The 26060-nt window shown below is 37.9% G+C and overlaps 1 protein-coding gene across 2 annotated transcripts in view; it reads left to right on the forward strand.

The window, feature by feature from the left end:
• The first annotated feature begins 8503 nt into the window (after positions 1–8503).
• Positions 8504–26060, forward strand: part of TTC8 (tetratricopeptide repeat domain 8) — a 37330-nt gene continuing 19773 nt past the window's right edge. Inside the window, exons 1-6 of one of the 2 annotated variants that reach the window (XM_018082976.2) lie at positions 8504–8684; positions 15327–15356; positions 18345–18465; positions 21971–22034; positions 22189–22348; positions 23104–23193. In XM_018082976.2, coding sequence (XP_017938465.1) covers positions 8577–8684; positions 15327–15356; positions 18345–18465; positions 21971–22034; positions 22189–22348; positions 23104–23193 — 573 coding nt within the window. In that variant the 5' untranslated portion in view covers positions 8504–8576. Of the gene's footprint in view, positions 8685–15326; positions 15357–18344; positions 18466–21970; positions 22035–22188; positions 22349–23103; positions 23194–26060 lie in introns of those variants that run through there. The other variant, XM_018082977.1, reaches the window with a different exon arrangement.

Consider the following 26060-nt stretch of genomic DNA (forward strand, 5'->3'; position numbering starts at 1 on the left):
GCTGTCAAAAGGAATCATGAAACAACTTAGCATAAGTCACTACTTAGAATCCACATACAATAATGCAGGCTTATAAAATATGACATAGTTTACCAGTGATAATATAAATTTTCAGAAGAACTGAAGGAAATAAAACATTTAAACATTAAAAAAAAAGTAACACCATTAACTCTCATAATGCCAAGAAACTTAAAAACAGCATAATACTATTAATGCAGCAGTGGAATGCAAACCTTAAAGTAAAAATGCAAACCTTAGATTTGACTAAGCACTGGTACAGATCGGTTAAGGGCTAGAACAGAGACATACTACACTTCAGTCAGTCTGTCAGCTGAAGTGAAGTAAGCCTACTTTTAGTACAGCAAATAGTTCTTTTTAAGTGCTTCCAATTGCAAAAGACAATATGGGCCAGAGACTGTGACATGATATAACTTTCTAGTGTAACCCACTGTGCACAAGCCTTTACAAAACAGTCAATCCTCACGGTAGGAAAATAGATCTTTTCCCCACATTTTTGCTCTAAAAATTATAAACTTATAATAAAACTGACTACGACTCCTAAAAGAAAGAAAGTAGATTTGTAGGGCACCTACATAAATTTTTTTGTGGGAACTAACAGATGCATAACAAATGATGATGACAGAATGGCTTTGTAATTAATACAGTAGACTGAATACTGGGAGATCTGTATTCTCTCTTGACTGCATCCGTATATATATGGGTATACATGTATATATATAAGCAAACCCATTTACATCAAGCTTTTCAGATTTGAGTGCTAACTTGGTACTATTACCAGGATTCCTAGTTTGATATTTAGGATCCACTGTAAATAAGTGTGCTATTCTAGCTGCTCTAAACTTGAAAGGAAAGAAAAATAGTCAAGCCCAAGTTTTTTAAGCTCAACATCCAGTCATCAGTGGATCCTTTGCAATTTTTTGCAATCTATCTTTATATGGAAATAACATACCAGCCTTTTTCATAGGCCACTGTTTGTTTTTTTTATAGTTGCATTGATTTCTTCTAGTGTTATGAACACCAATCTATATTCAGCACAGCACACAGAGCATCTGCATCAAACAAGAAATAGGGCCTCATATGAAAGACTAAAGATAAAAAGGAAAGTAATAATCTCACTTGAAAAACATCCCATTCATCCTGTACACTGAAGGAGGTGTTGGTCTGATTACAAAGGTTGAGTCCAGTTCATGCGTAAATAACACAGGACAGGCATAAAGTCATATGAAGAAAGGTCGATGTCTTGAGACCTGAACAGTATTGCCACCTAATTTCTGTTATCGACTGCTGGATGATCCCTTTTTAGCTAGACCATGGTAACCGTTATTAGGATATCATGTATGATCAGAAAGAAACAGCAGTATCCTTGTTTATGATAGCAGTAGTTGGTATTGATGCATATCATTGTCTTGGCTAGTCACAGAAGGAAACTTGAAGCTGTTACTATGAATTACTTTCCAGATGCTGAATCTAAGCCTCAGCACAAAACTCTACTCTTAATGCAATTTCATTTGCATGACCTCTCCTAATTTTCTACAGTCAGTAAGAAAGGGTTCTACAAGCAACTATGTGAAGTCAGCTTCAGATGTCAGGGTCCTCACCAAAAATAGCACATAAAGAGGGATCTTCCTTTTCATGCTCTTCTGCCACAGCTATGTGGCCCTCTCTTGGCATGGCCTGATCTGTAGTCCTGTTTGGGTTCATTCAAAGCACACAAAACAAAATTTGCCCCATGCTCTGTTGCTGTCAATTCTCCTAACATCAAAGGCACCTGAATCATTAAAATGAACCCTTTTTCCATGTCAACTTTCATGATGCCAGCTCTTGTTCAAAGGTGAGACAGACTTCTCTGGCTGAGGCAATCTGCAGGTACATGTGTGATAACATAAATATTCTTTTTCAAGTCCTTGTTAATTGTATTGAGCTGCAAATGGCATCTTTTTTCTGTAATCTTACATCTTGGGAGAGATGAGTGACAGAGGCAGCAACCTTCATTTGAGTGACTTAGCTACTAAGGGATATGTTTATCCACACAGCTGTCTAAGGAATTTTAAGATACCAACAGAATTTTGGGAACTATTTTTAGGTTCTCTTTCTGGTTTTATCATAAGAATGCAAGTTCATGATGAGAGATAAGGCCTGACAATTAGCCTAGAATTTCTAGTTCAAGAAACAAGTATAATTTCTTGGTGCACAGAAGACTCCCATGGGAGACTTACAGAGAAAGGCAAAGTCAACCTATAGTAACTATGTTTTTAAAATGAAAAGGATATTAGGTGTCAGTGGGTTCTGTCCTACTCTCCTCTTCTGTACATACTTTTTAAGAAGCTAATTCACGAATCTCATACTCAGAGTTTAAATATTAAGAGGCTGACACATAAGAGTCATAAGAACATTTGGAAAATGCAAAGCATTTTAGGCATACCAATAGTTTATCCTGCAGGATGGTAAAAACGAGGAAAACATTAAATACGTCTATCCACTCAGAGCCAGTATTCAGTATCAGTTTAAAGCACCCTCGTCAGTAAGAAACAAAACCTGTATTAAAATAAAAGGTGAAAATTACAAACAGACTTAAATCTCTAAGCAACAAGTAATTGAACAATTAATTGAAAAATTACTAAAATCAAGTACACAGTTACAGTTGTCACAAAACCTATGTTTTTTAAAAAGCAATTATGCAAACCCATGTGTTTTATGAAAAAAAGATAAATAATGATGGATTTATTCTATTCAGTAGAGTGCCCTGATATTTTCATTTAGAAATAATTACAATAAGAGTTCTTACTGTTGCCTGTCTCAGGGACATCTAATTTTCAAATTAAGAATAAACCACAGACAGAAAAGGAACTGACCCTTCCTTCTGACTTCTGAATTTTCTGTTCTTGGTTCAAATGAATAAAGGCAAGGTTCAAATTACCCATGAGACAGTGATACCATCACAGTACTACAGCTGTAAATAAAGCAGCATCACTGAATTTCCTGTCTTTTCACAACAAATGAGAATAGTCTCTCAAAACATATTAGCTAAGGTCAGGAAATACAATGAGAATACCTCTAATAAAATGAATGTGAATAGCTATACAAGACAAGCAGATGACTTTTCTTTAATAAACCCTGGTGATTTCCATGGTTATATCACGTACCTATCATTGTCCCAATGTAGCATTGACACAATAAACACAGAGGCATTCATTATAGTTGGAGAACATTTGAGTACATTTGAGAATATTGAGGCTCGTGAAGGGACTGGAGCACAAGCCCTATGAGGAGCAGCTGAGGGAGCTGGGGTTGTTTACCTTGGAGAAGAGGAGACTCAGGGGAGACCTCATCACTCTCTATAGCTACCTAAAAGGAGGTTGTAGAGAGGCAGGATTTGGTCTCTTCTCCCAGGTAACCAGCAGTAGGACAAGAGGGTATGTGCCAGGTAGGTTTAGATCAGACATTAGGAAGAAATTCTTTACAGAGAGAGTGATCAGACATTGGAATGGGTTGCCCGGGGAGGTGGTGGATTCACCATCCCTGAAGGTATTTAAGAAGAGACTGGATGTGGCACTTAGTGCCATGGTCTAGTTGGCAAGGTGATGTTGGATCATAGGTTGGACTCCATGATCTCAGAGGTCTTTTCCAACATAATCAATTTTGTGATTCTCTGACTATGATCAAATTAAAGGTTTTTACTTAAAGTAATGGAAAAGACTAACCACTAGACTACAAAACTTTCAGAAAAAAGAATGCAGACAAGCCTATATTGCACTAAATCCAAGCAACCTTTCATAATATCACACAAACACTACTTGAAACATTTCACATGGTGAAACATTTTCTACCTAGACAATCTCTCCCAGGATGTTGTTATTACTAAATTACGATTTTTTTTTAATCACTGTTAAACAGAAAAATCATAATTTGTTCTTCTCCAACAAATCAAGAATATCAGAGGTCTAATTCCCCAAATTTATTTTGTCCAATTTTTCACAGAATGAATTTTCCTCATTTTGAGAGTGGGTGAAAGAAGAAGATATCTCTAGCAAGCTACTCAAATAGTGCCGTAGACCTGAGCTATGGGAAAGAAACACAGCACATTCAAAATTATTCTTTTTCCACACTCTACACAAAAATATGCCAGAAGCGATAATTCCTGAAGTATAACACCGAGATTTAAGCACTACTAATGTTACTGAAATTAACCACTGATTTCCCATAAGCCACTGAATAGCTATTTTGTGATAGATAACACTTCCAGCCCTCAAAGGGGGTGTCAGATATATGCTTGAATAAATGCCATAATGAAGGAAATGCTCCGGAGCTGAAAACCACTCCCTAATACCTTGTAGATATTAATGCCAGAATATGGAAGATATTGTGTTCTTACGTTTGTGGGGAAGGACCAACATGTTCAGTCAGCCAAGCTGTGACTGTGCACCCCCAGCAACAGCAACCATCATCCATTTGAGTGCAACTGAGAGTTATTTCATGCACCACAGCCTGTGTGAGAAAACTCCTGAGAAAACAAACAGGCTCTGCAGGCTTCTGTCAGCCCAGTGACAAATAGAATTCAATGTCAGAGTAATTTTATTTACAGGCCAGTTGTGTAGTGTGGCTACATAGAGGGGACAGAAGACATTCATTGGTTGCCCAGTTGGTTGAATTCTTTCCCAATCTAGCACATACAGCTTAAGTGACTATGGCTCACAGCTCACCAGTGGATCACTTCATGCATAGAAAGGCATATGTACAAAGGACCAGCAAACAGAGTTGTATCTACTCTGAGAGCAAAAAGTTCTGATGTAGAAAACTTTTCCAGAGTCAAATTTCCACTGACTCTTGGATCAGACTTATCCAATCCAACTACCAGAAAGAGAATGGCTTTAGAAAAACGGGGCGTGTGGTACACCACACATCTGTGCACAAGACAGAAATTTGCCTTTATGGGAAATGGGAGTAGCGAGTTCCTTTTCCACGTTCTCACAAATCAGTAGTGGCAACTGCCCAAGGTTGGTGGCAGCAGCAGGTGATTGTGTTCTAGACTAGCACCTGATCTGCTTTGTTACTGACCTTCTGTACTTGCTCTTCTATATACACTTCATCTCTACAGAAAGGCACTTCCTAGACTTTTTCCTTTTCCTGTTGGCATCAGTCAAATGTACACAGTACACTTTTCTGGGGATAAGCATAAGCATTTGCAGTAGCAGCTGGTACCATACACCTCAGTAGACAGGTTGGACTCATTAGCATCTGGGAAGGCCACATCACCAGAGTAAACACAGCAGCTCTGAACCAGACATACATGTGTGAAAGGAATACTGCTCACGTGACTCCAAAGAAACTAAAAAGAGCAGTTCTTTAATTTGAAAAGCATTCATTTTAGACCTCTCCTCTCAAAAGAGCTATTTGAAATGCTTACTGTTTTTCTTGCTTTTGGAGGAATCTTCCCATGACCAGTGACCAAATACTGTGATGACTCACAATTTATTCTCATTGGTTTCCAGCCACACAGCCTCATCTCATATTTTTTCTTCTGAAAAGTCAACAGAGGAACATCAAGTTTATCCCCCATCTAAAGCATACAGCTTTATACCTCTTTCTGGGTCTCTCACTGCTTTGTGACAGAAAGCCAAGCCACCTTGAAGATTCATTCCATTGTCTAGGAAGCATAAAATTCTTTGTCAAGCCAAACACTCTCAGGTGAACCAGAGCATGGAGTAGTCAACCATATCTATGACTAATTCACTACTTGGTCACCTGAAGGCTCCCAAGTTGACAGGGTACTTAGGAACCTTCATCCACAATCATGGCTTCATTGTGTTTAATTTTGATTCATTATCTCAACATGGAAATCATTAAAAACTGTTATAATCAAATATTCTCAGCATCCTTAGACATTTAATTTACTTTGTAGTCTGGAGGTAGTCATTAAGATATTAAAGCTTAAAACAGGCGTTTACAAAGAAAAAAATACATGCAGTACATGAGGTTTTTAAGATGGCAGTGCTGGAATCAATAAAATTTAGGGGGTATTGGTCTCCTCTGTTTTCCTGTGCATATAAATGGTGTGTTTAACTGATGTGGTGACTTGTTTACAAAAGAAAATTGCCTTTTAAAAAAAGCAAATATAAAACATTCTGGTGTTATTTGTCTCCAGTAAACTAACTAACAGCATTTTGGCATTTTAATTGAACAACTTTGGAAGTAATGCACTGATCTTAAAATGGGTCTCTAGAAACTCAAAGTGCCATTCACATTATTTTCCATAAAAAAGTAGCAGCCCAGACATGCTGAATAGTTACCTAACTATGGTAACAGCAAGCATCAGATCATCCCAAAGACATACATAAGTGTGGAGGAACTTCAAGTTAATACTTCCAATAAATCTGGGGGTTTTTAACAATGTTCACAATTTCTCTGAAGAGCACATCCTTCTAATCGTTACAAGTCTGACCATAAAACACATAAAGCAGAGAAGGGACATAAACTATGGTACTATTTCCTTTTCATCCTTCTTAAGTGGGGATGGCATGGGTCTCAAAAATTACTTCACTCAGATCACTTTTTTCCTGTTGTGGTGTGATGCCAGGTGCCCAAAGCCACGCTGTCACTCCCATCTCAGCTGGGCAGGGGACAGAAAGTATAACAAAAGGCTCATGGGTTGATACAAGGACAGGGAGAGATCACTCACAGACTACTGTCACAGGCAAAATGGACTCAACTTGGGGAAGTTAGTTTATTTTATTAACAATCAAATCAGAGTAAGGGTGATGAGACATAAAAACTAAATCTTAAAACACCTTCCTCCCACCCTTACCTTCTTCCTGGGCTCAACTTCACTCCCAATTTTCTCTACCTCCTCTCCTCCAGCAATGCAAGGGATTGGGGAAAGGTGTTTGTGGTCAGTTCATCACACATTTTCACTGCTTCTCCTTCCTCCTCAGGGAGACGAGTGCTTACCCTGCTCCAACGTGGAGTCCCTCCCACAGAAGACTGTCTTCCATGAACTTCTCCAGTGTGAGTTCTTCCCAAGGGCTACCATTCTTCACAAACTACCCCAGCGTGGGTCCCTTTCCATGGCATGCAGTCCTTCAGGAACAGGCCACTCCAGCATGTGTCCCCCATGGGGTCACAGGTCCTACCAGCAAACCTGCTCCAGCAAGGGCTTCTCTCTGTATGGGTCACAGGTCCTGCCTGAAGCCAGCTCCAGCATGGGCTTCCCATGGGGTCACAGCTTCCTTCAAGCATCAACTTGCTTTGGCATGAGGTCCTCCAATGGCTGCAGGTGGATCTCTGCTCCCCCATGGACCTCCATGGGCTGCAGTGGCACAGTTGCCTCACCATGGTCTGCACCTCAGGCTGAAGGGGAATCTGCTCTGGCACCTGGAGCACTTCCTCTCGCTCCTTCTGCACCGACCTTGATGCCTACAGAGTTGTTTCACATATTTTCACTCCTGACTCTTGCTGCAGTTGCACAGGTTTTTCCCTCTTCTTAAATGTTATCCCAGATGTGCTATCACCATCAGCCTTGGCCAGCAGTTCTGTTGACAAAGGGGAAGCTTCTAGCAGCTTCTCACAGAAGCCAGCTCTATGGGCTCTCACAAAAAACCTTGCCATGCAAACCCAAAACACCTGTGTACTGTTCACGAGATGAGCAAAACCCAGTTGTTTATAACTACTACTTCAGTTCAAGCCACTTACTCCCATATTTGAATAAGCTATAGTCCTGGGACTAGCACTTCTGTTTCTCCATTTTTCCACCTGACATTGATCTTAGAAGCCTGGGTATCCATTTCATGCATCTTGGACAAACTGATAGTTTAGGTAAGACAAAAGTAATAAACCCAGAATGATCTCTTAAAATGCCAGCAATTTGATTTCAGCAATCTTGTTAGTGTTCATCTGTCAAAGATTTTCACAAATGCAGTTATTTCTCCAAGGAGCCCGAGGGAGTTTTACTTCCTTTTACTTTGGTTGATGATTGCAATCAACATCTTACAGTATGCACAAACTATGAGTAACTGTATTCCAACTTTTAAAATATCTACATATCTCCGTTTCATAATTTCTCTGCAAAAACTAATGAACTAAAGAAACTAAGAGAGTCTGCAAAACTGAAAACAGTGTTGCTCACAGCAGTCTGTACTTTTCTCAACCAGGGCTCCATGGCTCTAAAGGACATTTCACCCGCATAAGGATTAATGGCCTGTATTATTCTTGTTTAGGTGTCTATTACAACTCTAAATGACTCCTGATATTAGGACAGCAAATAACAGGACACAAGTCAAAACAGTGGGGTTATTTGAAGTCTACTGACCCCAATATTACAGATCAAACTCTGCTTTCAGTCATCAATGTGTGAGCCCACGAGAGGCCCACGTCGCTGGAACGGGCCGCGGAGGCCGCCCAGAGCCGCCCCCCCCGGGCCGCTCGCCCCGGCGGCCGAGGCGGGGCCGGCCCGGCAGCTCCGCGGCAGCAGCAGCGCGGCCGCCCCGCTCCGCCCCGGGCCCCGCGCGGCGGCAGCGGCCCCGGGAGGCGCCGGGGACACCGCCGGAGCTCCCACCGGCGGGATGGGGCTGGAGCCGCTCTTCCAGGCCTGGAGCTACTTCAGGCGGAGGAAGTTCCGGGAGTGCGCGGATCTCTGCTCGCAGCTGCTGGAGAGGCCGCCCGGCGAGCAGGTAGCGGGGGCCGGGGCGGGAGCGGCGGTGAGGGGGCCAGCAGCGCGTCCCTGCCGCCCCAGCACGGGGGACCTCCGTGCCTGCTGCAGCCGCCGGAGGGGCCGGCGACGCCCCGTCAGCGGGGCGGGAGCGCTGGGCCGCGCCGAGCTCCCCAGGGAGGAGGAGGAGGAGAGAAAGGGCCGGGCAGCGCCGACTCCCAGCTCCCCCCGGGCCCGGGGGCGGTGATCCGGCCCTGCCGGCTCCTCCTCAGACACGCCCCGGTGGAGCGCTCCCGCCCCAGCCCCGAAGCCGGGAGAGGGGAGCGGTGCCGGGTGTGGGTGAGGCTGCTGGAGCGCTGCTGTGAGGGCCGGAGCTCCCCACAGCGAGAACTTTAACTCATTCAGGAGTTTGCGGAGTTAAGGGAAGAAAAGCCAAGACTAAAATCAGTTCTGCGTTAGCGTGTTCCTGTTGAATTTATACTGATGTTCAGATGTCCTAGCTGTTGCGTGGACTAAATCGCATAAGGTTAAGAGACACGCATTTTAGCTCAGCTTACATATGAACCTTACCTTGGGGCAGAAGGCGTTTGCATTTCAATCTCTTTGCCCTTTCTCCATCTGCAGAGTCTCTGGAAACGTTGTACATGTCTTGTTCAATACATACATGTTTTCTCATTCTTCTGTAAAAAGGAAGAATTTGAGAAAGTTGTTTCTGGATTAATGTTTATGTGCATGTAAACCTTTTTAATGCCATATTTTAAAAACGGTAATTGAATAAACTTTATCTTCATCTTGAATACTTCACATAAATTTGTAAGTCTCTCAAGGCATCCTATAGACATACATTTTAGGAATCTTGAAGGCAGTTCTTTTCCTCGCAAAGGACAAATATTTAAAGAAAGGTGCATAGTCACACAGTTATGTAAATATAAAGCACAGTAACTATTTAAATTGGCATAGGATGGATATTTTAAAAATTCTTTTTTATGTTTTATAACCAACAAGGACCCACCAGCAGAAAAAGTTTTAGCACAGAAGGTATTCAAAGAACATTGTTCCTCAATGCTAAATGGGATTGAGTATTAGTTCTGTGTAGGTGCTGTATTATTTATGTATATGTACGTTATTGGATCTTTATATATGTAATCTTTGCATACAGGAAGACAACACTTGATTTGTGATAGTAACTCTTGAAGTAGCACAGATAACAGTAAATAAAAGTTATAAAGACCATAGTGCTTCTGTTGCTCTTAATTTATAATTTTTTTTAATTAATAAAACTGTTTTTAATCTATGATCTCAACATGAAAATATAAAGATGGTTGCATTTCTGCTATGTGCTAAAGCTCAAGTATAAAATTGTATTGTTACACCTGGCAACTCCAAACTTTTGCTGGGCTGTTCCCAGTAGCACTGGGAAGAACTAGAAGATGTTCAAGGCTGGGAAAAATGTTTAGGAGGAAATTAACAAAACAGCAATGAGAGGAAGTAGTTGGGTAAGGCCTTGAGCGACCTGGTTCAGTGATGGGTGTCCCTGCCCATGGCAGAGGGGGCTGGAACTAGATAATCCTTAAGCTCCATTCCAACCCCTTAACATTCTATCATTCTGTGGGATAAATTCTGATTGGTTTTCCTTCTTCCAGATATTGATCAGGTACCAATCTGTCCTGTTTACCCTGCTAAATGTTGGGCATGGGGTAAAGGAACATTCCTCAAGAATGTGTTTTGTGTGTCATTGAAATCTTACAAACTATTTTGAACTTAATACAACAAAATGGAAAAGCAAAACATATTTATGTATTGTAGCATATATACTTTGCATTTAATAGAACCATTATTTTTATATAACCTTTGAAAGATACTAAGCTCCAAGGCTGAACACTGAGTTAATTAGAACTCGAATAAATGACATACATTACTTAATTCTCCTTTTTGCCTAGTCTAATCCTATTTTACATTATTCTGAATTTATTCCAATGGCATTGTATCAGCTAATTTGCTGTAGTTGTGAATATTAGAAAAATGATTTATGATTTTTTTCCACGTTAATAAGAATCTAGGGCCATTTTCAGGCAGATTGATTTCCTGATATCTGTGTTACTTTTGAAGTGGCATGTTAATGAAATAAGTAGTTCCTAAATGTTTTGATTAAACTTTATTTCTGTCATCTTCAGCCACGTACCAGAAAATGGTACTGTCTTCCATCTGTGTGAATTACATTAGTAGTGTTTTAGTATTACCTGGCAGTATATCTGAAATGAAGTATATTTCATTTTGGTACCTAACCCAGTATATGTGGTTTATTACTCTTAAAGAACACATAGCAATTCTGACAGATTTAATGGTCAAACTCTTAATGGTAGTACTTCTGCAAATCAAACTGTCATGTTGGGCACCAGGAAAGCAGACAGACAAATGACAGCCCTTACGGAAAGTTTGGATTAAGTGAGCTGCTGTGCAGCACGAGGGAATACTCAATGGCTGTAATCACCGTGCCATCTGTTCTTATCCTCGTGTCCCATATTCTGCTAAGCATGCGCCTCCCAACCTCTGCAGCCAGGGAAAGAAGGATCTTACAAGAACTGTAGCCTCAGTCACTGTTAGGGATTCACTTCTTTGACCAGCAACCATTAGGATATGACATAAACCAAGCCACAGGAGATCATGTCCTTTAAATACCTGCCCAGGAATGGTTGAGTTAAACTGTGACTGTTACAAGTCAGAACTTTTCTGTGCTTAAGCAACCAGCCTTCTCCCTTCTAAGACGTGTAATGTAGCAATAGATAAGTAAAGGAAGAGACTAACAGTGCATAACTGGAGAACATATTCATGCCTGAAAGAGATGGCCTTTCTTGTCTTAAAGTCTGTACATTTTTCCCAGCTGTCAGCTAGTCTGCTAAATGATAGCACCCCTCCTGCTCCATCGTATCCACAATGACGTCCCAGAGCTATGGGCTGCTGAAACCAGGAGGTTCTTAAGGTGTCATGTTGACCTTGTAGCTAACTGGGCATGAATCAAGAATTTTCTTACACAGCAGTATCAAATGCTATGCCGTTATAAACTTGTATTCTTAAAGAACACAACAACAAAATCAAAACATTTTAAAATCAATCAAGTTTTCCTGAAAAGTTCTTAATGAATAACATTTTGATAGAAGAATAATTAGCTGCTACAGAGTTACATTTTGTGGAAGATTGAATATTTTTTTCTATAAAATATCCTGTGCATTTCCTCATTTAAGTATTAGGAATATAAATGTTATTGATGGAATTTACTTCTATGCTGATAATCTAAGATCTGGGTAAATAAAAGCTGTATTTTCTATGACTAGCATTTGGGCATACAAACACATGAAGTACTGATGTTCAGTTTAATTATTTCCTGTTGTAAGCAAACAGGCATTGTCTTCTGTGTTTATAGTAATAGCATGACCTAGAGAAAATACAATCCAGGACTGTCTCTGTTGATCATCCTGATTAGTCACCTAATCTGATTACTCTTTGGGTTCCATATGTCAGATTCAAGGCAATAACCAGAACCCATGTATGAGGCCTGCTCTAGTTTAACAATAGGAAAACTAAAATTGCCTAATGTAATTAATAGGCATACAGTGGATATTCTTATTGATTAATGGTCTACTATGAGGATTTGCTTTTGTTCATTCTTCCTTTCTTCTCCCGCGGTGAACTTTCAGCTACTATTACTTGCATACTGGTTTTTATAAGGTCAATTTAGAGTTATCACAGTTATGTTTATGGGCATTTACTTTGATTTGAAAAAGCTTCTTCAACTGAAATGAGTTATTGGTTCAAGAGACTGTAATTAAGTTTATGCATGAAAATTAGTGATACTTACAGTGAATTCATTGTTCCTGGGTAAAGTTTGGGGTTTTTTTTCTGTATTTCTGCTCTTAATCATTTGAAGAGCATATTCAGAATTTTAATATTCTGCATGTATTAAATCTTACCTGAAATTAATTGTAGAATGAAGCCTTATATATATATATAAGGTATGTAGTCTTTTCATTCTCTTTTCTAGGCTGTAGGTGTCAGAAAACATAATTATTCTAAATATTTTTAGTCTTCAAATAAACTGACTTTATACATTAGCATGAATTTTAAAGTGCCCTCAGTTGATTCAGGGATCTGGATTAAATTCTTCCTTCATTGCTTTTACAATCTTTTTAATTCCAAAGGAACTTTATATGTGTAAATGAAGAGTAAATTTGAGCTTTTGTTTTGAGATACAAGCTTACAGGGCAACGCTATTTGTTAATCTTCTCAGAGAACTCTTTATTTGAAATCTAGTTCCAGTGGATTACTTGCATGAGTAGCAACTGCTGGATCCACCCATGTTAAAATAGATTATATTTTAATGTAATTTTTGTTGTTCCATACTTTTGTTTAATGTGAGGGTCCTATTACCCGCTTGAGGGTTATTAAAAATCTGAAGTTACTTCTTGTCAAAAACTGAAACAATGTATCAGGATGGATGAACAGTGCATACTCTCATCTACTGTAATGAGAGAGCAATGTTTTTACTTAATATTATTGGTCAACTTTTTTTCCAGAATGATGAGGGGTGTAATTTCTGAATTTTTTAGTAATATGAATGCTCCTACAAGCAAATTCATTTTGTTTTTAAATTATTTTTAAACTAATGAACAGTGCCTAAAGTAAGATACACATCTGTAACATCAAGGCATTTTTGAGTTAGTGTTGACGTACTGTTCCTAACCTTATCCTCATTAGTTACTGTAGCACATATGGTATGGAAGAGCACCTACTGCTCTTAAACCATTTTCATATATGCTGTAACACTCAGGCACAATGGGGTGAATAAAATGCAAGCTGAATATCTCAAGGATCCTTAGGAAGCTGAATAGTTTGTTTTTTAGAAGACAAGTGCTATAAATAAAAGAACTTGGAGTTCATAAAATCATACATCTGAAATGCTAAGGCAGTTTCAGTGCCCTATGTACCCCCAGCTACATCACAGTCAGCTGAGATTAATCCCTCAATTAACATTTAGTTCCATAGTGTAGTGGATGGTAATTAACATTTAGTTCCATAGTGTAGTAGATGTGTAAGCTTGTTATACATTTTAACACCTGTGAACGAGTTGTGATTCCAAATATGATCCTTAAAAGGTGACAGAAATCCCAGTACACTATAGAAAGAAGATGTCTTTCACTAGTCTTTCAGGTCCCTGCTGTCATAGAATTTACTGAATAAAAATGTTCAAATTGAAAGAAGTAGGCCATGTCTCATACTACAGAGGAAAAGAGTGAGCTTGACCTTGCCATTTTCCTGGGGAAACAGGAGCCAGCAATGTGTCCCAGCTGCAAAGGAAGCCAGCAGCATGTGGGGCAGTGCTTGAGTTTGGAGAAGACATTGGGGTGATCTAATAGCAGCCTTCTAATACATACAAGGAGGTTATCAAGAAAATGGAGCCAGGGGCCCCTTGCAGTGCTGCGTGGAAGTGAAGGAGGCTTTGACTTGATGCAAGGAAAAACATTTCCTGATAAGGACAGTCAGCACTGGAGCAGATTGCCCATGGGCATTGTGCAGCCTCCATCCTTAGAAGTTTTCAAGACCTAACTGGACAAGGCTGTGAACAACCTCAACTGACCTCATAGCTGACCTTTCTTTGAGCAGGGCTTTGAACCTCCAGAAGTCCCTTCATAGTCTGAATTACTCTAAGATTGTATATCCAGTCTAATAAAGCTGATTTAACTGTGATAGATTTACACAACTCCAAATGTGCAAGGAATTTTCCACTGCCTCTAGAAGCAGAAACGATCTGACACTCTAAAAGACTAATAGTGATTTGGAGAAAGTAACATCTATCTCCCACTTTCCTTGTCTAAAACTAAGTAATACATTAGGAAAAACTCCTCCCCAATCCCTGGAAGTGAGCAGCAGAAGCCCTGAACGTGATAATTATACAATTATTGGTGATAAACCTACTTTTCTTTCTGTTAGTATTTACTCAATTTTACCACAAGTTTTCAAGCAGATGCAAGCTTCTGCCTTTTCATTTGTAATAAACCAAATCTGATAGCTTTCCTTTTATTTATCGGGTGATGCAATAGGCCAGTAATTTGACGTTTATTCCACTTGCTGTCTTACTGTCCAGAATAAAATGAATGCATGATTTTCATCATAAAAGGACAAAAAAAGTGCTGACATTTTTCTATTGTGTGCTTGAATGATATCAGTGTGATCACCAGCAGCAGCTAACAAAAATGCACAAAGATGGATTTTATTAAGTAGGTATTCTAAAGCCCATGGCATAATAATCTGGTCAATTTTTAAGTGATTTGCATATGTCTTTCAAGTTAATTTTCTTTTAATCTACCATTTTTCAGTTAATTAATGCTGTAATGTTAATCTAAGATTTGGCCAGCATGATCCAGAAGAAGCAAGAAAGCAAAGGTATCAGAGAGGTGAACTTACTGCAAATCTGCTTTCATTGTATAAAATATTAATTAGCTCCACAATGTGTGTAAGTTGAGATAATGTAATAAAATGAAAATTCGGCTATATGTGTCAGAGAGAAAATGTTTGTCCAAAATGAGATAGTCACAGGGTATAAATCCATTTTTGTTGTTTTTATTGTTTGGCATTTCCATTCCTCAGTTTCAATTTCCTCTCTTTTCAGGAGCTTGATTCTGAATACAGCGTGGTTCAGGTAAAATTCTTTCCATAAATACAATTATTAAATATAATCATTTGGAAGAATTTATGATATACTGAATGATATTTGTTTTCTTGTTAAGTCCTCAATGGCAGAATTTTGTTTTTCATCATTGGTAAGGCATTACATTTGATAAGGGGGAGATTTTTGATATTTTGAATAGGCAGCTTTTATATTTGATGGAAATTTATTTATCATATATTTCCTATAGCTTTATTCAGCAGTTTAGCACCTTCTAAAAGCTAAATTGAATCTACCTTGAGCTGAATGACCTTCATCTGCTGATGAGATTAGGAAAAAGCTAATGTGTGGTTCACCGACAGAACAGTGTTTGTGCTCTTAGGACTCACTTTCATGTTTCATTTAATATAGGTAATAGTGGGCTTTTATCTGTGCCCTCCCTGCTCCTACAGCTCGTTCTCACTGCCTAACTTGTGTAGAGTCTTGTAGCTGCATGATGATGATTTGCATAAGTGATGGAAGACTGAGAGTAATTGATTAGTTTTCACTTTGTCCACATTAACACTAGATTACTGCAATGGCAAGAATAGTATTGTGCAGGTGGTGGCACCTTTTGGCTCCAGCCCACAGTCAGAAGAGATTAAATGCAATGTGAAATGGCATTTTTAAATACAGCTCCATAACATATTTTACGAGTCTCCAGTTACATTCCAGTGAAGTCATGCAAGTTGTTTACATATAGAATGGTTTCAGTAAAATACTTCCAGATATCTTCTTGACTTTAATGATTACCCTTCACAATGTAGTTCTTGCGTTCTTGGGTTTTCATTGTGTACGGAATAAAATTTATTATAATGGAAAGGATTATTAGATACTAAAAGCTCTTAGAAAAATGTGTTACCATATTCAGAAAAAAAACCATTTAAATACAGATTTTAAGTTTATATTTTTAATTTGGTTTTTGGACTTCTCAGGAACAAGAGGAAGATACTCTATTCAGTGGCAAACTTCTCAGGAACTAAGTGAAAAACACTTTGTCACTTTTCTTTCTGGAATTTAGACTTCCTAAATACTGTATCACATTTTTGTACTTATGGTACTTAAAATAATGTTTACCTCTTTATTTACTATTAGTTATTGTAAACTTCTCTCTGATTTGGAGTTAAGCAAGCAAAATCTGTTGTGTTGTGAATATGTGGGTTGTCTGAAATGATCTGTCCCTTTCTTTTTCCTGCCATTTAAGTACCTGTTTCATAAAAATGCAGTTTTTCTTCATAAGTGCCAGACATGTTTCTTATCACAAAACAAAGTTATCAGTCCCACAAAGAGAGAGCAAATACTCTAATCTACAGACTGCTGTTTAATTAAGGAATAATGTGTGATATTTGAAATTTTTATTGGCTGTGAAGCCTCGTACTAGGAGCTCAAGACTGGAATCTAATTTCTAGAGTGGAATCTAATTTCTAATCTAAGGAATCTAATTTTGCCCAATAATGACAAAGAGACATGTTGCTTTTAAAAACACATTATCACATTTTAATTAGTGGAAAAATCACAATAATACTCTTATGCCTATGTAAAGAATTGACTGCAATTTTAGTGTAGAGAAGTTGCTACTTTCAATTCCCAGGAAAAAATAATTCCAATGGACAACTTTTCTTACCTCTACTAGGAAATTAACCTGTGTTTGGCTATACAAGAGCTCTAATTTGAGCATATTTCTAATAAAGATATGATTATGTTGACTACAGACATACATGTCTTTGAAAAGAACAGAGTACCATCAAAGTGATAAAAATTCAACAAACTAAATAATTCTACAGCATAATGAAAAGCAGTTAAAGGTGTTGAACATCTAACTGCAAATTGCAATGCAAATTAAAGGCTACGTTAATTTGCCCCACTACATAAGGAGAAACTAAAAGATAATAAAGCAGATCTGGATTATGTCTGTCTGGCCTAGATTCAGACCATCCTGCTGAATTCCTTTCTTTTCATACTTGAACAAAGGTTTATTAATTGTGGTTAAACTGACTGGCTAAAACCCTCCTTTGCTTCAACTTGGAAGAAAGTACTTTTTAAAAGAATAGTTAAGTATTTCAAAATTTTTAGATATACTTTCTTTTTGATTGACACAAGGTTGCATAGAAGCATGACGGGAATGTAGAAGAAGGGATGGTCTGAGACATGGTGAATAAGAAGTGTCTCATGAAATGATTACTTAAATTATTAAATAAGTTTGAAGTTTAGATCTTCTTATACCTCTTAATTAAAGAACAAATGTTTCCATGTGTTTGACCTTTATTTCTATTAAGGTAGCATCAGTATGTTTCTATTTTGAAATGTCTCCTTAGCCAATATTAAAGACGCCTTTACACCGGACTACTATATTGTGTCAGAGAGGAAATAAATCTAATTGTTTTGGCAGTGATTTTTACTCTGGAAAGTTTATGATGATCTATTTAATATCTGATGGAAGTTAAAGAATTGGTCTTGTGACTCCCTTTATCATGCCAGCTCTATGAGTACCTTACAAGCATATCAAGTTATCAAAGTGGTTGGGTCTGCACTTATTTTGTTGGTACTTCTGTATTGCTGGCACTGATTTTTCTTGGGTTTTTTTTTCTCCCCATTGATTTGTTGTCTTTACAGTCTACACAAAACTTGTCACATAGGCTAGTGTTATGCTTGCCTTTCCACACTGGTCAGATTATCCTCCAAGACATTTAATCTAGTAATTTGTCAGTTCAGGTCACTAAAAAGTGTTGCAATATTCTGATAATCTGAGATGCCTAATCTATGCATCTACAGATTTTTACAGCTGATGCTATGAACAAAAGACTTGGTCCCCTTTCCACCGCCGTCAGACAGATGGATATATTCGACTGTTTAAGTCAATACCTTATTCAGACCTATTAAAACTGTGAAGTGAATATTAATTAAAAAAATGGTAAAATTTCTTATTAGATTATTTACTTGGTGTTTTGAAGATATTTTACTTTTTACTTTATCCTTAATCAGGCTGCCTGGAGCCTGAAAACACGAGCTTTGACAGAAATGGTGTACGTGGATGAAATCGATATGGATCAAGAAGGAATCGCAGAGATGATCCTAGATGAAAATGCCATTGCTCAAGTTGCACGTAAGAATGACTTCCACTTAAATACTTTGAATAAACAAGAACTGTTTTGGCTGGGATCATCATCTAGCATAAAATAGTACATACTGAGGTAACCTGATACAGCTTTTAGCTATTGCTACAAAAAGAGCTTCAGACTGTTTTATGGTGCATGGCAATGTTGAGATCCACCACATGTTCTTGATGTGGTGCTTAGACCCATCGGACAGGAGTTCGGACAAATAGTGTTTCATCAGCTTTTCCTCTACATCTCTGTACTCACTCGCTCTTTTCCATCAGTACATCGATTTCTTTTACTCCTTTCTGGCTTCTTGAGGCACTGTGGGAAACCAGAGAAAAAAATGCACCCTCAGTGTACTGTGAATCTTATTCATACGGCTGTACTGTAGACAACAGTCAGACATCACCTTTTGTTATTGTGTCCTACAAACATTATCTGAACTGATTTTCTTTCTTTCTCTGCTTTTCTCTACTTCTTTTCTCTCTTCCTTCACAGAGCAGTTCTTCTATGCAACTCTTTTTCAGCTTCATTAGTTCTCTTTTAAGTGGGTAATAATTAGTAGTATTCCACTACTTTTTTGGCATTATTTGTATTTTTCTCTGTTTCTTTAGTACAGTCCACATGGAAATTTTGATGCAACTCATTAGATGTGGCTCTCAACGACCGACCACGTCAAGGAATTCAAGGGAAGAGTTGGACATAGGCCAGGACTAATTTTTGAAGCATAAGAAGCTTTTCTTTTCTGTATAGACATAGGCAATATCATATCTATCTGATTACATTTTTAAAAATTTTCATTACATGATTGGTCACATATAAACAGTCAAGCAGTACTGAAGTTGTGTTTATACATTATGATAAGCTAATTACCTGTGTCTGTCTTAAAACAGTGTAGTAATATAGTTTAGTTCCCCTGTAGTAATCATCTGCCAAGAAAAATCATTTGATGAATATTATTTAGAAATAAGGTATCCTGGAAAAATACATTCATACTATCTTTACACTGAATAAAGATGGATAGTGTGTACAAATTTCAAAACCAAAAGAAAATCATTATGATAGTGTAGCCTGCACTCCTGAATCATTGAGATAAGACTGCTATTTGTGCTTCAAATTCACTAGATGTACCTGAGCTAGTATATAATTTTTCAGAAAGTATAAGAACTTCCCAAAGATAGAGAAACCCCTGCAATCTTTTCTAAGTTATTAAATTTGCTAGCTTTTATCAGTGTGTGCCATATTTTTAGTGGGAATTATCAACTATAACTTCACCTGTTGCTTCTTTGTGAGTATTTTATGCCTGATATGAAGTTTTTATTTTCAAAGGTTTATTTCCAAAGCAAATTGCTAAGTCTGTCATTAAGTCATCCAGTGATCTTTTCTCTAAGCTAAATGGTCTCCTCATTCTGAGCTATATCTTTTAATTTTTGAGTTGAGTCTTGAAACTCTTTTCTTAACCCTTTCTAGTTATTCAATTGTCTTTTGTAGTCACCAAACCAGACAACAGTCCACTGACACATAGAAAATACATTTTTCTTCTATAGCTTGATTTTCCTTTCTTTATACATGTGGTGTTCTAATGTTACATTAGAATTACATTGATGTTATATTTTTATATAAAAGGTAAGCACAGATATCACTGAACAGAGTGCAAGGAGGATGGAGCCAGTGGTGCCCAGTGACAGGACTAGAGGCAGTGGGCACAAACTGTAACACAGGAGGTGTTGAACATCAGGAAACAGTCTTTTTTACTGTGAGGTACTAAGCACTGTCACAGGCTGCTCAGGGAGGTTATGGAGTCTCCCTCCTCAGATCTATTCAGAAGCCATCTAAATAGAGTCCTGGGCAACTGGCTTTAGGTGTTCATGTTTGAGCATGGTTGGACCAGCTATTCATAGCTAGTTGAGTTGGGATTCTCAAAATAAGGACAGAGTTGCCTGGGGTGAGATCAAGGGTATTCCCATAAGCATTCTCCCAGTGCACCAAAAACTCAAAACCAATTGCAGTTATTAAAAAACATGTGTGAAAAGGGCATTTTGGTGTCTACCTCTTCTATATTACTGCAATAGTTTAAAAAAGAGTTCAGAAAGTGGAAGACTAGTACATTTTTGCCTGTTAGTCTAAAAAACTAAAAACCGCTTTGTCCATTTCTCAGAATAGTGCCCTAGTTACCATGTTAGAAACTCTGCTGGGTAAACTGTCCACTCTTTCTGTTGTGGAGTAAAACATTCAAGATTCACAGGACTATAAAAGGCAAGCAAGCAACAGAGATCCTAAGTGTGGCCAACCAAAAGAGAGAGAATCCTGAGTTTTGTTCTTTATTTTAGCATCAGTTGCTGAAAGTTGGTTTTACCAAGGACATCATGGTTAATACCTTTCTTGTATTATTTAACTTAAAATACAGCTGTTGTCAGGTGGCTGCTATAATATTGGAGTCAGAGGTGCTTAGTATCATCTTGGATTAAAAAAAGCTAGAAAGTGTTTGGATTTAGAAGTTATTGATCTAGACAAGTTACTAAACTTGCTTGTATCTCAGAGGTAATTACAGCTTGAAGGCAGGAGATGGAGGACTGAAAAAGGGCAGACTTGAGGTTTGTCTTGGAGGAAAAAAGAAGGAAGGAAACTGTCTACCTATCAGTTTAACTTAAGTTCTTAGAAACATTTGCAGTAAAAGCAGTTCAAAAGTATATAGAAAATAAGTAGACAAGTAACAGTGATTTGTCAAGAAATGTCAAATCAAATCTCATTTCTTTCTGTGCAAGGTAACAAGCAGTGAACAAACTGGAAGGTATAGATGTCATATGTTGGTTTTAACCAAGTGTTTAAAACCATCTCAATAGATACTCACTTGGCAGGTTAGAAAACCCGACTAATCAAATATCAGTGACAGTGATGTAAAATCTACATGCAGGAACTAGTAATTCTTAATTATCTGCTGTCAAAACAGAAATACGTGAAAAGGGGGACCCTTCATCAGTTCACCTGGGCTCAAACCAGTTCAATATTTTCACTGATGACTTTGAACATGGATGAGTTTGAACTGTACTGTGCCCTAAATTGTGGGTGGGGATCCTACACTGGTTTAATGACACGAGATACCATTCTCCATCTACTCTGTAGATGGAGATCTGTAGATCTACTTACTAAAGTCTGGGTATTATTTTAGTCTTGGATAGAAAATACACCATTTCGAATTAGCATGGTCTCATTGTTCCAGTAACCTTTCTTACTTCAGGGCTATCTATTGTTCCTAAAATGTCCTTGAGAATTGGTGTGGGTTAATCCCAGTAGGCAGCTAAGCTCCACACAGCCACTCGTTCACTCCCCCCAGGTGGGATGGAGAAGAGAATGGGGAGGGTAAAAGAGAGAAAACCATATTCATTGTAGCAGTATTTTGAACAAAGAAATTTCTGACTTATATTTATTGTAAAATACAATAACTTTTTAAGTCCTCTGGACAAGGGAGTAGTATCTCAATGTGAAGTGAGAAGTGCTCTTATCTTACAGGACCAGGAACATCTCTGAAACTCCCTGGAACTAGCCAAGGTGGAGGCCCCAGCCCAGCTGTTAGGTATGTGACAGTTTATTTTTTTTAAATGCGACTACTTGGAAATGAACACATATTACATTTAACTTCTGAAAATGAAGTGCTTCAGGTACAACTGTTTAAATTCTCTATCAATAAATACCACTTAACGTAAGAATAATGTACTTAACATCTTCAGGCCAGTAACTCAATCAGGAAGACCTATTACAGGATTTGTGAGACCCAGCACGCAAAGTGGACGGCCCAGTACTATGGAACAGGCGATAAGAACACCTCGAACAGCTCTCACAGCCCGTCCCCTTACTAGTGCTTCTGGGGGATATGTCAGGCTGGGAACGGTGAGTTGTTTGACTCTCTTCTCAGAATGAGGCATTTCTTGGTCATACCATCTGGCACAGTGACATTATAGTTTACTTAAAAGCTGCATCTAAACTCCAGTTTGAAGGAGGAGAGCATTTTTAGTTTTTTATTTAAATTACTTCTAGGGTTTGAAAATGATAATTCTTGTTAGTTTGCTGATCTGTTTATATAGAAACATAAATCTGTAAGTTCACTGAAATTCACATAAACTCCCAATTCACAGGCTCTTTTAGACATGTTTTTATTCACTGAAGGCCATGAAAAGACCGTGACATGATTTCATTATGAGCATCTTGAAACCTTCTCCAAGTTTTTCAGTTTACTACAAAACAATTACTAAGTGCTCAGTGTCTGTCCCTTCAAATGATAAGGAAAATAAACCAGACTAGTTCTATCCCGTTCTTTTGGCAAAATTAATAAACTGCAAGCAGCAAGAATATATAGTACAGATAAACATCACATTAATGGCAAAACGTGGTATCATCTCGCTGTTGCAGGTAGGAACTGATCTTCCTGAATCTTTCGTGAAATTTTTTTTATTATGTATCCCAACTACCAAGGTACATGCTTAGGCACTGTATGGAAATGGTGGAGAGAGGGAAACAAAAGGAAGTTTTTGACTGATGTTTTGTTTGGGGGTTGGGAGTTTTGTTGTATACAACTAATATTTTGAAAATTTTCAGGAAAAGCATAGGGCATCTTCCCACTTAAAAGACTTCTTTTTCCTCTTCAGGCTTCAATGCTAACAAATCCAGATGGCCCTTTCATAAATCTGTCTCGACTGAATTTAGCAAAATATGCTCAGAAACCCAAACTGGCAAAGGTACGTAACTGTTTTTGGTTAACATGATATCTTTTTCTTATTTTCTGGTGTCATTCTAATGTAACTGTACATGGGATTGGGAATAAAAACAATGATGAAATGTGTTGTAGAGGTGAAGTTCAGAAAAATAGTGTGTTACTTACCTTTTGACAGCTTTTACTAGATTTGAAATTGAAAGAATGTCTAAAGAAGTTACTTAGAAAGTATAATCTAGGAAGAACTTTTGTGGCGAATAAAATTTTCCATTAATAAATAACTTGAACTGCACATATAGGAGTGATGAAGGGCAACTAAAAAAAGGAAAAAAAAAAAGCCAGGAGCAAAAAAACCTGCAGAACCCTCCTTAATGTCTGGAAATTGCAATCCTGGTCTAAAAATGTTCAGAAGGTTTGAACATTTTTGATTTTATGGCATGAGTTAACTGTTTTTATGTAAAAAGATTTCATTGTTTTGTTCAGAATACTTCATTTTCAATTAAGAACATCTGGCTGACGATCATTGAAACTGAGACTGTCTGACAATAGAACAGGTTTATCCATGTTATCTACCCAACTTATTTCAGCTCTGAGTGGCAGGGACTGAAAGCTGTGTGATGATTTATCATTCTGTGGCCTTTCAGTTGAATCTTTCCCCAACATAATCAGTTATGGATGAACATGTTTCGAAAAAAACAACTGTTGGGCTGAGGCCAGCAACTCATTTTGCACAAGGTATCAGACAACTATCAGACACCCTCTAGGGAGCTATATTTGGCTCTCAACCTAAAGTGGAAAGAACCAGTATGTATTCAGTCTATTTTGAGAAACACAGTGGTGAACACTGTTAGAAGACTAGCAGTGCCTAATAATCTGCTAGTGGAAATTAGCTCTTCCAGTCTAAAACTTTGGTTAACTGTTTTTCATAAATGATTAGCAAATTTCTTTTCTTTTTAAAGCCTAATGTAGGCTGATGGCATTGCATTTCAGTGTGGTTTTTAAAGGAAATAAATTTTGTGTGATTGCATTGTATTCTTCACCCACTCCTTGCATCATTGTCCCTTTGCTTCCTAACCAAACTAGGCAGAAGAGTAGGTATCAAATATGGTAATCAAAGGTATATCCCTGGCCAGGGTATATCCCTGGGAAGGCAGTCAAAGACTTCCAGACTATCATCTGAAGGCAGTTACAGGTTAGTTCTTTATCAGTACTGAAAGAACTTGCATGGCTTTTGTCCAATTATGTCCTTGCTAGCAATCAGCCAGCAGACAAATTATTATAAATCCATTACAGTCTGTAAAATAGGGGGGATGTAGGAAACCTGGGAAGGATTAAGAAATGCAAGACATGTCCATAAGAAACAAGTCTTAGTTCTTCTGCCCGAAGACAGCTAGCTTTTAATTATGTTTGGTAACTACATGCTATTTAAGTAGGTAGGTTAGATTTCAGAGGATGCTTTGTCAGCAACAGCCCTCAGGAATGAGAAATATACATATTTTTAACAATTTTCGTTTTTAATTAGCATTTTCTAGGGCAGCTCTGTCTTCCTTCAGTTTCATATGAAAAGAGGCTTAAGCCAAAAATGTAAAACAACAGTCATAGAAACATCCATAGGCAGCAAGTGAACTTGTCAGTATTATGAAGCTAATACATTATGACATTAACATTTCACACAGAATGTAAGATCTAAGTTTAAATTTGGAGCTATGAGGATTTATAACTTTTTAAAAATGAAACAGCATTAAGGGTAAAGCCAAAGCAGGAGGTGAGACTTCAGACTGCACTGTGTGTTAAGAATAATTGATTAAAGTTTTAAAATTTTCTGAGCTGTCACCTCTCCCACATGCAAAAAAGATGATAAATCTTATAGCTATTAATTTCACATACACAACATACCGCACCTGGGCAGTGGCCACCAGCATGCTTGGAACAAATGTGGATAGAGCCTTCCTAAATCTTCATTTGCAAAGCCCAGCCATGATGATGAATTTCACATAATTAGCCTGTGTATTCATGTTTGTATATGAATACCTCCTACGTACTTCTTCCTAATGTACTTGCAAAGTATCCTCACCGAATCTTTTTTCAAGTTAGATTTTTTATCTTTTCATTGTGTGATGAGGTTTTCCAGTGTTTTGAAGAATACTGAAATGTGCCTTCTCTCTGACCAGCATTAGCCATTTTAAAGACTATCACAGGAAACAGCATAGCAGACATAAAAGATATCACCTGTCACCAGACAGAGCCTCTGGTAAATCTCAGTTAGTAACTGGTTTATGGTATGAAATAGAAAGTTTTATCTTTTTTAGCTTGTGGATTTTTAATAGAGTTATTAAGATAACTATAGATATTTTTATCCAAGCGAATATTCAGTCACTTAAATCCTTTTGAAGGTCAGGCTGTATACATTGTGCCAACCATGCAAGAAAACATCTTTTTTTGTCACTTTAGATTTACACACTTTTACTGAATGCTTCCCTGTTACTGAACTAGAGGAGAAAATGTTCCACTACTACTTTATCGTCTATTCTATTCTTATCCACCGATTCTAATCTCCCTATAAATGTGTTTCTATTTATAATTCTTTAATGTCTTTTAATCATCTGTTCAGAGTCTTTTCTGACCAAAACTAGAAGAAAAGTAGGTCATGGTTTACTTTCCTCACCAGACATGACAATTCATTAGTAATTCTCTAGTTTCCTTAAGTTAATTATTTTAAGGATTTTGTCTAAGAAAAGCTGGCAGAAGGGTCATGGAAGCCCTTAGGAGACTGAGGTCTTGTTCTTTCTTTCTTTCCTTATGGGACAATAGTTTTTTCTAGTTTTTTAGAATGAATTATACAAATTTAGAAAAACGTTCTGTTCTTCTGAAGCAATTAAGACCTGGGATTTG

The sequence above is a fragment of the Manacus vitellinus genome, unplaced genomic scaffold (genome assembly GCF_001715985.3).
Source record: "Manacus vitellinus isolate BGI_N305 unplaced genomic scaffold, ASM171598v3 scaffold_6_pilon, whole genome shotgun sequence".
Taxonomy (NCBI): Eukaryota; Metazoa; Chordata; class Aves; order Passeriformes; family Pipridae; genus Manacus; species Manacus vitellinus.